The sequence below is a fragment of the Pagrus pagrus genome, assembly GCF_965226575.1.
Source record: "Pagrus pagrus genome assembly, chromosome: 9".
NCBI lineage: Eukaryota > Metazoa > Chordata > Actinopteri > Spariformes > Sparidae > Pagrus > Pagrus pagrus.
The window spans coordinates 22529487-22542689 of NC_140193.1; the positions used below are offsets into that span (position 1 = coordinate 22529487).

The window sequence follows — 13203 nt, forward strand, 5'->3', positions numbered from 1 at the left end:
CACACACACACACACACACACACACACACACAGATAGATGGGCAGGGGCATGTTGCCAGGCTGAGTCAGAGAGAGGGGAAAAAAAGCTCAGGAATAGGGAACGCAAGAAACTACATGTGTGAGTGCAAAACAGGAGAAGCGTGTGTGTGTGCGACACAGTAACAGAGAACATGTGAGGCGCGGAGGGAGAGAGATGTGCCGACGTGAATGGAAATCACCAGAGCCAGCGGTCTTCAGACACCCAGCAGGAAACGCTTTCTCTAGTTTACACCTGCTGCTACACGCACACACACACACGCACGCACGCACACGATGCGGAGCTCGCCGGCTTGGCAAGCACAAACGGGGAAGGCTGTTGTTGTTTTAAAGCATCGCGGCGCGTGCATAAACTCTCATAAATATTCATGTCCATGAACCTGGCTTGTTGCTTTATTCATGCTGGGTATGAGTACAAGAGTGAGAGAGACGGAGCGAGGGAGAGAGAGAAAATGAAAAGAGAGGGGGGGAAAGAGAGGGAGCGCAAAGTGAACGGCGGAGAGAAACGCAGAGGGAAACGAGGAAAGCGACCGGGAGAGAGAAATATGAGGAAACGGAGAGTGTGATAAAAACCGCTGTTGACTTATTTACACTGTGTGCTACACATAGCAATTAGCCCACATGAACAGTGTGTGTGTGTGTGTGTGTGTGTGTGTGTGTGTCTGTTGCTGCCACATATTCATGCACACACGTCACTTGTGAGGGTTATGCCGGTTCAGTGTGTAGTAATTACATCTGCCACTTAGGGGCAGCATCTACATAACCTTAACCCTAACCTGCCCTCCACACCTAGCCCCGCAGGGAGGAGGAGGTGCATCAGCAGAGCGGAGGGGAGGGGAGGAGGGGCGAGGTAACTAAAGGCAAGACGACTGGGGATTGCTGCTTTTAACATTTCATGAGTAGCACTGTGACACTGACCGCCTTTGCGGAGGATGCTTTGGTTTAGGTGGAACTGAAGGCTTTACATTTTAATGATTTGGTGTCTCCATAGCTGTGTCTGGCGAGTGGGCAGGGAAAGGTTTAAATCATGCAGCTTTCGCGGTCAGCGGGTCACACGAAACAAGAGGGAAAGAAGCTTTCAAACAGTCGGAGAGAGGAAACACTTCCCAGTACCAGCATTTTACAAGAAATGTATTATTTATTTAATGGGGTGCTCAAGTAATTTCGTACCGCACTTCCATAAAGTAATAGGACTCACAAAAGGCACATTTCAAAAAGAATGTTTTAAATCAAAGCAGCAGAAGCAAGGATATCCAAACTTCTACTTGTCTCTAGTATGGGTCAAGCATCCTACATTTCCCATGATGCAACCAATAAAATCTGTTTGTAAGACCCTTCCTGCCCACATATTTCAAACTCCACTCCCTGCGTTGGTAATGCAGGCCTTCTGTTTGGTATAAATGTGTCGTCTCCACGTCCATGCCAACATAACCCTGATGAAACTTCATGCTGTGACTGACCAGCTGTGCGGAGGTTGGTAAAGAGGAAGTCTTTGATCTTCTCTCCCAAGCACTTTTTTCCCCTCATTGTTCCATAACTGCTTTGGTCACTTTTAATGTGCAAAAGTAGGAATGTAGTCATACAACTCGTCTTATGAACTAGTTCTGTTCGGGCATCATCTAAACTAGTGTTAAATCAGCGGGGAGCCCTTTTACACTAAGAAGAAGACCTCACATTTACAAAAAGAAGCGCTCTCTCCCAAATCAATATTCTCTTTCCCCATTTCCCTTCTCTTCATGCCCTGTTTCTCTAGGTATATGTAATTGTTACAGGTAGCGTTTCCTCTTTCCCTTTCTGTCCCTTTCTGTTTCAGTGGTGTCGAGAGGTAAAATGACTCCCTGCTGTTAGATACCCAGCGAGATCACAAGGGTTAATCCTGCACACGCTCTAATCTTCAACTTCTGTGTGTCTGCATGTATATGTGTGTGCTGGAGTATTGAGAAATGCGACGGTCAGATAGGCCCATTACCTTTCGTCTCTCTCTCTCTGGGTTGAAGGTTCCCAACCACGACTGCATCTGTGTAGAAAAGACACGAAATGGGAAGAAAAGGTCAGGGCACCGACAACAACAGAGTGATGTGATCATTTAAATCAGTTAGTATTCCTAGAGAGAAGTGGCCTGCAGTGACAAGCGACTATCACACCAACACAAAATCCCTCCACCTTCTCCCCCGTCCCTGCAAAACTGCCTAATTCACAGCAGAGCGCGGAGCTTAGAGGCAGAGCGGAGCACTTAAACAGCTCCCAGCATCTCACAAAGAGAAGGAACTGATCAGCCTCAGTGCACACAATATGACACGAGGAAGAAGAAGAAGAAGAAAAGCCGAAGGGTGCGGAGAAAGGGGAGACATTTTCTTGAAGAAGTGTTAGAGAAAAAGGAAAAAGTGGAGCGAACGTGGCAGATCTGAGATCTCCAGAGAGAACGTGGGAATACTTCTCGCTCTTCCTCTGTCTCCTCTCTCGGGGGAATGCAGGGAAAATGTCAACAGACACGCGCAGGAACACACACACGCATTCTCACATGCACAAGGCTGGGATTTGCAATGGTGGGAGAGGGACGAGGGGGGCCGTAGGAAGCCAGAAGGTTTATGTAACTCAAGACATCAGAGACAAATCTCTGGAGGCCGGTGTGAGCTTCACACACACACGCACAAAGAGGCAGCGTGAACGATGCACGCTAACTGCTCTTCTGTTCTGCTATTTATCAACTCAATGTTGCCATGGTTTCTCGGTGCTGACGTGATTGTCATGGTAAATCTACTGGTGACCACAGTGTGTTTTTGCAGCGCAACACATACAAAAAAAAATAGATCTGGTTAGGCTGAACTTCTTCCAAAGCAGCGCTTTGTTGTCCAGCTGAGCACCACTATCCATCAAAATCAACCAACGCTGATAATAAGTGGCAATACCATTAGCCTTCAGCCAGGGTCTCCAGTGCATGTACCCACGTTCTGTTGCCATCTCTATTAAGCTGCGCCACAGAAAGTCGAGCAATTTAGCCTGTTAAGTGTTGAGGCACGAGGCTTGGGAGGGAAGAAGCGGGCATGTACAGATCACATAAACAAACACACCAGCACACTCCCAGACCTCCATGTCTGGCCTCATAATGACTCATTAGCTTTCAAAGCCCTCTAGTTACACAGTCCCTCAGAATGAGTCCATGTTTTTCTAAACAGCCCCGGTGTAAATGACTTGGACTTGGTAAACTAATGAGAAATAGAGCCGTGTTCTCCCACGATCCTCCCCCTCTCTTCCCGGTCTGGAGTCTAGAAAGCGGAGAAACTTCTCCGTCCAGCCAACATCCCACCTCTCTTCACTCAGCCTGCTCATCTTTATCCCTTTTCCCCGTTGCGTCGCCACCACCTACCCTGCTTTCAAAGCTTTTGAAATTCTTTCAAGTGAGACAGCCTGCAGCTGAAAAGAGATAAGGCTTGAGCTCTTCATAAATATGATAGAGAAAGCAAAACGGCAGAGAGAAGGGGGAGACAGACGTAGAGGCAGAGAGGAAAAGAGGGGGGAGGAGAGAGAGAGAGGCAGAGAGAGACGGGCGGAGGTGGATGAGAAAAGAGAGGGAGAACGAGAAAGGTGGAGAGCAGAGATAGAGAGAGACAGACAGGAGGCTGAGGGAGAGACAGCTGAATACTGTGAGCTGAATGACTTATGAGATGCAGATTGCAAACCAGCGACATTCATTCATTCTCTTTATCACGTTCATGATAAAGAGCTGTGTAGTCTCTTTTCCTTTCCCTTCCCTTCAGCTACCTGCTGTCTGTCTCCGATGTTGTCTGTCTGCAGCCCGGCTATCTATGAATCTGTCTCACTGTACCATTGTTCACTCCTCCACCCAGACAAAGAAAGCCAACATTCACGACGACTATTCATCGCGAGTCTGATGTGATTTATCAAAATGCAAAAAGAGAGCGTGAGGGAGAATCAGGCTAAAGCCACATCAGGAGCCCACGCACATATTGCTGTAACACATGTCTGCCAGCACCCATCGGCCGGCACCACAGCCACATTGCGTGGTGTCGTCAGATCAGGGGAATGGCAGCTATGTGAACTTTGCGGAATGCTGCCTCTGGGCTCCTACTGCACTCTTACAGTGGAAAAGCACAGAGAGCTACGAGCTCACACAGAGAGGTGATCGACTAAGTGCTAAATCAATTAATCGACTCATTATCTATACAAATTAACTGCTTGGAGCGTAAAATGTTTAAAAGTATAGAAATATGCCCATCACATGAGTACAAAGAGCGACAGTGATGTCTTCGAACAACTTGTTTGCCCAACCAAAGGTCAGAAAACGCAATATATAATCATATAATCCTATAAAAGAGAAGGATTCAAGTCAATGTTAAAATTTTACAAGTCATTCAGTAGCTCAGTTGTTCTAGTTGCTGAATGAAGCAAATTTACCAGCCACTTGCATGTTTAATCAGCATTTGGCAGGTGTCTGGTGCAAATTTTGTCCCCTTTATGAGTCTTCTGCAGGCTTCACTAAGTTAATTGCTGAGATCTGTTAATGCTATGAGTTTACTTAAAGGTAGTCAGATCATCACCAAACAAAATCCCAGGTTAACGTAATGCATATAAAGAGGCAGAATATAAAATTATCACCCAAACTACGTGCTGTGTAACATGTATCACAGTTTATAAAAAGACTTCCTGGTTTAACTTCGACCTCCTTTCGGTTTTATCTCCGAATCTGAACAGTTGGCTTGTTTACAACCTGTGTGACTGTCTGAACTATTGTGATTTTTGACCGAACAGACGCTGGTGGAGAGATGTCATTATGTTCCCACATTTCAGCAAGGGCACTATGGTTAACTACAGTGTTATTATGATGGAGAAAAATGATGGAGAAAACGACAAAACTAAGACCAAAGTTGTAATAAATCAGTTGAATGATGAAGCAGCACTGTTTCTGCATTAACGCATCTGTATTGAGGGATTTGTGAGGACCTACACTGATTACTATTATTTCATTCTATAACATATTGAAAACATAAATTCTGGTTTTATTTTACCTCCTAACCCTTAAATAATACATCACATAGATAAAATTATATTAGGGACTTTTTCTCAACTCTCTATTTTTACAGTATTCCTCCTAAGTACAGAAATATGAGGACACACAGACAGCAGTCCCGCCTGACTTCTCAGAGATGTCAGCTCCACTAATGTCACTTTTCTAAAAGGTCACAATGCATTTGGATTCAGCTAAATTGCCTGTGTCTCGCTGCTGTTGCTGCTGCTGCTGACTGGACACACGTTGAGCACTCACCCTCTCATTGGCCACACAGATGATCCGGGCGTAGCAGCAGATCATCAGGAAGATGAGGCTGAACAGAGGCACGTACCATCTGCAAATCACAAACACGAGCACGTAGTAAGAACACTCCAAATGAACAATGATATTAAAAGATCATTCCTGTGGTTTTGTCTGTGATGGGTGTTTTTTTTTTTGGACTCCTTTAAGTGCTGTTTCAGGAGGAGGGGCGGGAGGTTTGGAGGACACTTTGTCATATATCCTAATACAATTTATACCGTGATCGAGAAGAATGAGTGGATACTATAGAATATGTGAAGTGAAGCAAAATGTAAAACCTCTTTTGCTTTGTTAAAAACAGCAATACATTCACACACCTCTCTCTTTATATATTATATATGAGGTTGCCAAAATAGTCCGTGGTCCATTATGACCCCTGCTTTAAATACTCTTTCAGTATAACTCTGTCTATTACCATTTTGATTTGATCAACCCTTTATCTATTACCAAAAAAAACAACATTAAGTTTTATTCTAATCCAAAAATAATAATTTAATAATTTATTCTCATCAAACCATTTCCTAAGTTGTTAATGATATCATCATCATCATTATTATCTTTACTATTTTGCATGACTCAACTGGATAGTACAGCTGAAGAGTGACAGGACACTGGATGACATGCAGCAAAAGGCCACAGGTTGAATTCAAACCCTGGGCCACTGCGATGAGGCTACAGCCTCTGCACTTAGGACGCATGCTCTACCAACTGACCTACTTTAACAACGCGACCATTTCCTACGTTTAAACATTTTGCGTTCTACGCTTCCCGTGATCGTCTTTAAATCACACCCAGAAAAAAACAGTTTCGTATCGTCTGCAAACAGACGAAACAGCAACATTTCTGACACCTCGAGTTCATGATAAAAGGAGTTGATATACAAAGGACACCTAGTGTGCACATAAACAGCACAGAGTGGAATCGGCCTGAGTCAGCACCTCTGGACCTTACAGCACATAGTTTCAGTGAGCAAAGAGAGAGGGTGACAAAGAGCAAAATGCCACCAAAGTCACAACACCAGAAATGCATGGCATTCCCCTGGGATGAAGGGTTGACAATCAAGGGAGGCGCGGGGGAGAAAAATAACATGTCAGGTATTTCTGAGTGGAGTAAAGGGAGCGAGACGAGCGAGAGAAACGGGGGTGATGGCTTTGTTGGAATGGCAGCCTCGTGTTGCATAACCTCTTGGGAGGTGATGTAAGCTCCAACGAGTTTCAACCTCTCCCTCTAATCATGAAACGGGTCTTTGTCTCGCTTTGATAGACAGGTTCCTGGCCACCACGTCTCTGTTCAGCATCAGTAACTCCGAGCAGACGTGATGAGCCAAGTCTTCCAGAGCACCTGGCACAAGCCGGGGAGGAATTGGCCAAATGCACCTATGTGATAAACATATTGGATTGTGCAAAGGAAGAACATCAAGAGTAATTATAGGCCTAATCATGATCCAGATAAGAAAAAAAAAGTTCGATTGACATTCAGAGAGCGAGAGACTGAATCTGACTGTGACCCATAAATAAAAGGGACACGTGGTTTCAAAGGAAAATGTATTGGGAATAAATGTCCAGCACTTTGCCTGAAAAGTCCTTGGTGTGTGCTATAAACTGCAACTTTAGCAGCATCTAAAACTGCGAATATTAGGTCCTTGGCCTAATTTAACTTTGTCCACACTTGTCTTCCAAGCCTGCGGGTGGAAAAAAATCTCGCTGATCATTATCAAATTAAACTTTTTATTGGCAGGGGAATCCGAGACGGTAGGCGTTTGTGTCACAGCAAGAAACTTTACACGTCATGTTACTTCACATCTCATATGATATACAAAGAACACCATCGCTGAACATGTGTGTGAGTGCATGTGTATGTGCACATCCACGCAGGTTCAATAATGGCATGGGACAATGATGAAAGTGTTTCAGGGGAGACCTGAGCGAGCGTCACCTCGGTGTGATTTAATAACCTGCTCTCCGGAATAAACAGCGTCCAATTACACCAGCGCACGTCCCGTTAATGATGGAGAGACGAGGTGGGGGGAGGTGGGCGAGTTGGTGGAGAGGGGAAAGGAGGGGGTGGCCTTTTTAACGATAGCGTGGGGGGGCTGCGAGGAGGAGAGAATGACGGGCGGCAGCTACAAAGTGCTCTAATTAGCATGATAATGATCTGCCATTAGAGTCCGCTGTGCTCTACAGCTGAGCACTACCCGGAGAGAGCGGAGAGCAAGAGGGAGACGGGAGGGAAAGAATGAGAGAGAGAATGAAATGGAGGCAGAAAAAGAGAAGATCCGGAGTGGGCAGGGGAAGATAAAAGTGACGAAGAGAATAGAGGTGAGGATGGAAAGGTGGATGGATGACAGCAGATTGCGGGTCAGGACCAGAAAGAGCAGGAATAAGAAAGAAGCATCGGGTGATTAAAATACAGGGAGAGGGATAAGGTCATACTGGGAATGAAAGGAAAAGCAGAAAAAGGCTGCAGCAAAAAGACCGACTAGGGAGGGATGGATAGAAAGACGGATATCCAAAGAGGGGGTTTGAGAGGACAACAGTGAGCACAGTAGAAGCCTTAAACTGGCAGAAAGAAAGATCATCACAGACGCGCAGAGATTCAATCTCTCGGCCTTAGCCTGGCCTTCCCTCCAGTGCTGCTCTGAAGTGAAGGATGAGGCTCAGATGAAAGGAGCCTTAATTGAAGTGCCAGGTAGGAGATGAGAGTACGGTAGGGAGCAGGGACTCGCCTGTGCTGGTTAGTGCTCAACTAACGCAGCTATCAACTTTGACCAACAAAATGCTGCTGCTCTGTGGAGGATCATGATCTACCTGTTCAACCACTTAGAGAGGGATGGAAAGACCAGACAGACAAAAAGAGAAGGAGACACAAAGGCAAGGAGGAGCCGGTGTGTACGCTGTGTCTCACTTCAAGCACTAATGCAAAAGTTAAAAGGAAAGAAGACACAAGAGGCTGTGCTTTTGAGCTAAACGCTAACATCAACATGATCAAAATGTTACCATAATGATGGTGAGCAGGCATAATGACTGAAATGTTTATCATCTTAGTAGTTTATTAGCCTGCTAACATGCAACCTGCAAATGCTAATGACCTAAGGGGTAAGGTGTGAACCAGAAACCAAAGCGTCCCCTGTTTGAATCTGACTGGGGACCTTTCTGCATCTCCGGTTCCAGTTCTGCCCAGAGGTTTCTGCCTGTTAAAAGGCAGTTTTTTAATCAAGGAGTATAGTCTAGACCTGCTCAATTTGGAAAGGGTCATGGGATGACATTTGTTGATCTCTCTACTTTTAACTACCTAGTAAAGTCATTAAATTCCCAAAAAGATTGTTGAAAAAAAACAAAAAACAAACACGAGTTACATTTCTAAGATACATCTTCTTGGAACCATGAATTTGTGCCAGACCATCTTGTAGATACTGAGATATTATACAGAATAAATGAAAACCTTAAAAACCTTTTAAAAAAAAAAGTCAGCTGCATAGCGAGTCATTAAGATTCGGAATTTGAGGGACCTACTGCCATCTGACAAGTGATACAGAAGTATCTGCTGTCGTACCCCCAGACTACAAAGTTTGTTTCACTCAGGCTGTGAGACTCTTAGACACATCCTCTCCATTAAAACAAATATTTGCTAGTTATATCACATGATTATTTATTTTTTGTGAGTAGCACTAAGGGACTTCAACTATAATTCAGCTATGCTAATCTTGTTTTGTAAAGATGATTAAACTGAATCTAGAATGTTGAACGACATTTAACCTTTTTTTTTAACATTTAACCTGTGGGTGCCGTGAATATTTAAAAATAAATTCCCTGACATTGATCCATTAATTGTCAAGACATGCCACTAAGAAACACAAATGTCAACCTCATGGTGGCGCTAAAAGAACACTCGGTGGATCACCAAAATGAGCAGGATTCACCTCTGGGAGCAATGAATCTGTGCACAAAATTTAACGTCAATCCATCCAATTAATGTTGAGATATTTCAATCTGGACAAAAGTGGTGGATTGACTGACCAATCAACCTACTTCACTATCGCTACAGCTTTCTCGTCCACTTAAAGTACCCCGGTAATGATAAGCTTTAATTTTTGGATGTCATTTTCTCAGCTTTTCAGTGCTATCTCTGACCGGGGCCCATGATACACACCGACAGGGACCTCTAAGAGCGGTGACTCAGCTAAGCTCCAGTGCTTCCAATTGCTGACTCAACCCCTGAAATTCAGCACCTCCGTCACAAAACGCTGTCCTCTGCTTTTCATTCTCCTTCCTCTCTCATCCCCTTTCACACCCTCCTCCTCTTCCTCCTCCACCGAGCCTCCCCCGCCTCCTCTGTCCTGTCTGTGCGCTTCGCTGAACTCTGATGAAGACACACTACGGGGCGTGGGCAGAGACGAGGGCAATCTATTTCTCTAGCTCTCCTCTTCCCATCCCGCTATGCCGCCCCTCTTTCCTTCTCCCGCTGAGTGATTCCCTGTCTCTCTAACTGTACCCCTTATGTCTCCCCTCCCACCTTTTCCACTTTTCACCTTTAAAACCAAAACCTCTGCTCTCTTGCGCTTTCTCCCAGCAAGCTGTCAGCAGGGCGCGTGTGTTTGAGCCTGTGTTCTTTCCATGACTGGTGCTGCCTCGGCCTCTAATCTCTCGTCTGGTTTGATGTAATTAGACCTAATGAAGATTCCCTGATCCTCTGAGCGGCTCGTCCCCCCGGGCCACGACAGCATGGAAAACTAGACAGAGCCGGGGAGCAGAGGAGCACTGATAAAAGAGACACAGGCTCGTTTAGCACAGCTGATAGCTATGTGTTGTTCTGCGTGTGTGTGCGCGAGTGTTTGTCTGTGAGAGTCTGTCTGTGTGTGTGCATGCTTATTTGTTTAGAAAGATTGATTCCCTGCTGATGCTGCGAGCAGCAACGCGATTACCTTGGCTCATAGCAGAGTGTTGTTGTGTGCATGGGCGTGTGCGTGTGTGTGTGTGGTGGAGCGTCTGCGCCGGGGATTGGCAGAGCCCTTGCAGACTTAGGGCCAGTTGCAGAAAGCAGTCGACAGGCATAATCCTTCATAGCCGTCCTAAACACTTAAATACACAGTGTAGCAACTCCCCTAAATCTGACAAGGCAGAGGCAGACACAGGCACATCCATGTGTGCATGCACACACACACACACACACACACACTCATCTTGGCCTTCCACCAACAGGGAAAAAACCCCGCAGGCTCCCCTGACATGCAACCCTTCACATTTCCCTGCTGAGACAGCCCTCCTCCCCGCTCCTCTGCCCCATCTCCCCAAGTGGGGGAAGCTTTGATGCCGGCGCTGAAAGGGTCTACTTACATCCCAAATCTCCAGGCTACGTGATCGTCTGTGATCCAGCTGGGGGAAGAGAGAGAGAGAGAGAGAGAGAGAGAGAGAGAGAGAGATGAGGGGGTTACAAAGGAAAGGGAGAGCGGAAGAGAGACTTGTGTGACTGCGGAGGGGAAGAGCTGTGCAGCTGTAGCTATTAATAAGCCGAGAGTGGAAAGAGAGAGCCGAGCCCGGAGATTAAGGCTCTGTCCCAATTCTCATTCCACCGCCTCCTCCACTCGGCCTCTTCCCCTCTCCCTCACCCCTATAACTTCCCCTCCAAACAAATAGTGCCTTTCCTTTTCGCTACAGCAACTGAAGAGTCTGAGAGGCGTTTTAATTTTCAAAGATGTGCTGATAATTATACATTTTGATCACATAAAATCTTATGAGGGAGAAATCGTGTCTGGAGCTGGAATAAGGCCAGTGCTGTGGCCCTCCACATAAGGACAGACATTTAACAGAAAATAGGCTGTCATTGGCTGTACTCACCACCAACCCCCCGCGGGACCATAGTAGCCCTTCAGCAGCGGCAAGGAGGCCATGACCAGAGGCACCCCCCACGCCATCAGATGGTACATCCTGATAAAAGGCAGACATTTATTTCATTATGTGCACCAGGACCAGGGAGCTTTGCCCTGAGAAATAAACCCTATAGCTAAATCAATTATTTTCTTCTTCAGTTCATCCCTTTGTTGGCACTCACATCAGGGTCATTTTTCAGGTGCAGACGAATGCCTATACAGCCACACTGCCAATTACTCATGGTAATATAAACCGTAATTACCCTGGCTGTCGTGGAAGAGATGCTTTGCAGAGGAGATGTCTGCATCGAAACCACAAACAGGATGCAGATTCTCACTCGGCGGGTGTCAGTGACTACAAAATCTGAGGACAAAGCTGACTAGACTATGTGCGAAAATATGTTTTTTAACTTCATTGCACAAATAGCCTTTTCTTTTTAAGAAAAAAGGCTAAGAACGCTGGAGAAGCTTATGCTGGCTATCACTGAAAAATGATAGGATCAGTAACAGTTTTCTAAGAAGTTCAAATGTGTGTGTATGGGTGAGTGTATCAGACGGACGAGGTGTGTGCTCCACTGTCCTGGGCATCGGTGTGGGCGTCGATACTTTATAGAGCGTACAGCATCGCCTGGTCAATTGAGTGGAAGTCCTGCCCTGACTTGTTCAGAGTGCGGTCAATCGAGCGGTGGCGACACGCCTGACACACACTCAATCCCTCTCGGGCTGTGCACCACACACACCCACATCCAAACACACACATACACACGTTGTCTTATTTCACCGGGGCACACCGTATCCCCCCCTATCTGCCCCCCTCTGATGGACAGCAGTGTGTGCGAGTGTGTGGGAGGTGGTGGAGAGAGAGAGACGGCCGGTGGTTTAAATAGAACAGAATAGTGGGTGGGAAAGAGATATAGGAAATGTATAGATCCAGAGAGAGAGAGTGTTTAGATCAAACGCAATGTGAGGGAAAGAGAAAACGACAGCGAAAGGGGAAAAAACGGAAATGTTGAAGCGCAGAAAAAGCGAACGCGATCGAGCGACTGAGTGAGTAAAAGAGCAAAAGAGAGAACAGGGGAGGGAAAGACGGAGAGAGAGAGACTGTGTGGTGGTGGTGGGAGGAGAGATACAAACGGTGAAATCAGTGCTGCCAGTCCGCGACGTGACGACTGGTGCAGGGGGGGGGGGGGCTTGTCAGGAAATCAATGTCGAGAGCTCACAGACCAGCAGACACACACACACACAGACACGCTGCAGCACAAACCCCACACACTCGCAGCGCTTTGAGAGGGAGATGACGAGGTCCGGAGCTGCGCGCAACATGGGCTTAATGAGGCACAGCAGGACTGCTCTGCGCTCCGCATTTCACACACCTGCACGCGAACACACCCACACACACGTGCGGACTCGCACACGCCTCGTATAGAAACCTCTCCCGAGGCTCAATCTAATTTCTCACCGTCTCAAGCCGCTCGCCTAAATCCGTCCTTCGAACACACACGCGTGCGCGCACACACACACGCACGCGCGCGCACACACACACACACATACACACAAACACTTCCCATCCTCTCTTGCATCCACTTCAATCACTCTTAGATCATCCAGCCTCCGTTCCTCCATCTCCTCTGGCGATTTGTTCATTTATAAACCATCACGCTGTGCCTTCACTCTTCATGGGTGTGTGTGTGTGTGTGTGTGTGTGTGAGGGGGAGAGAGAGAGAGAGAGAGAGAGAGAGAGAGAGAGAGGGTGGGGGGGGGGGGTGGGAGGTTGAGTTCGGGGTAATTGTGCATGCATGCAAAGCCACATACCCGCCTGCCCTAAAACATACAGCTTATCTACGCAGTTAATACGTGATGCCACGACTTCGCTTGGCTTCGCTCGAACCCATTAAGGGTTGAGTTGGGGTTTTTTTCTTTTGCATTATGTGTGACCAGCAACACACAAAAATGCAGACACATCCTCCTCCAG

General features: G+C 46.5%; 1 protein-coding gene across 2 annotated transcripts in view; it reads right to left on the reverse strand.

Moving 5' to 3' along the window:
* Nucleotides 1-13203, reverse strand: part of LOC311262758 (cyclic AMP receptor-like protein A) — a gene marked incomplete at its 3' end in the record, with an annotated part of 49697 nt that overhangs the window by 25061 nt on the left and 11433 nt on the right. For both annotated transcript variants that reach the window (XM_084362437.1, XM_084362436.1), the window contains 4 exons: nt 11200-11289; nt 10699-10737; nt 5321-5399; nt 2006-2053 (listed from right to left, as the gene is read on the reverse strand). In XM_084362437.1, coding sequence (XP_084218563.1) covers nt 2006-2053; nt 5321-5399; nt 10699-10737; nt 11200-11289 — 256 coding nt within the window. The remainder of the gene's footprint in view (nt 1-2005; nt 2054-5320; nt 5400-10698; nt 10738-11199; nt 11290-13203) is intronic.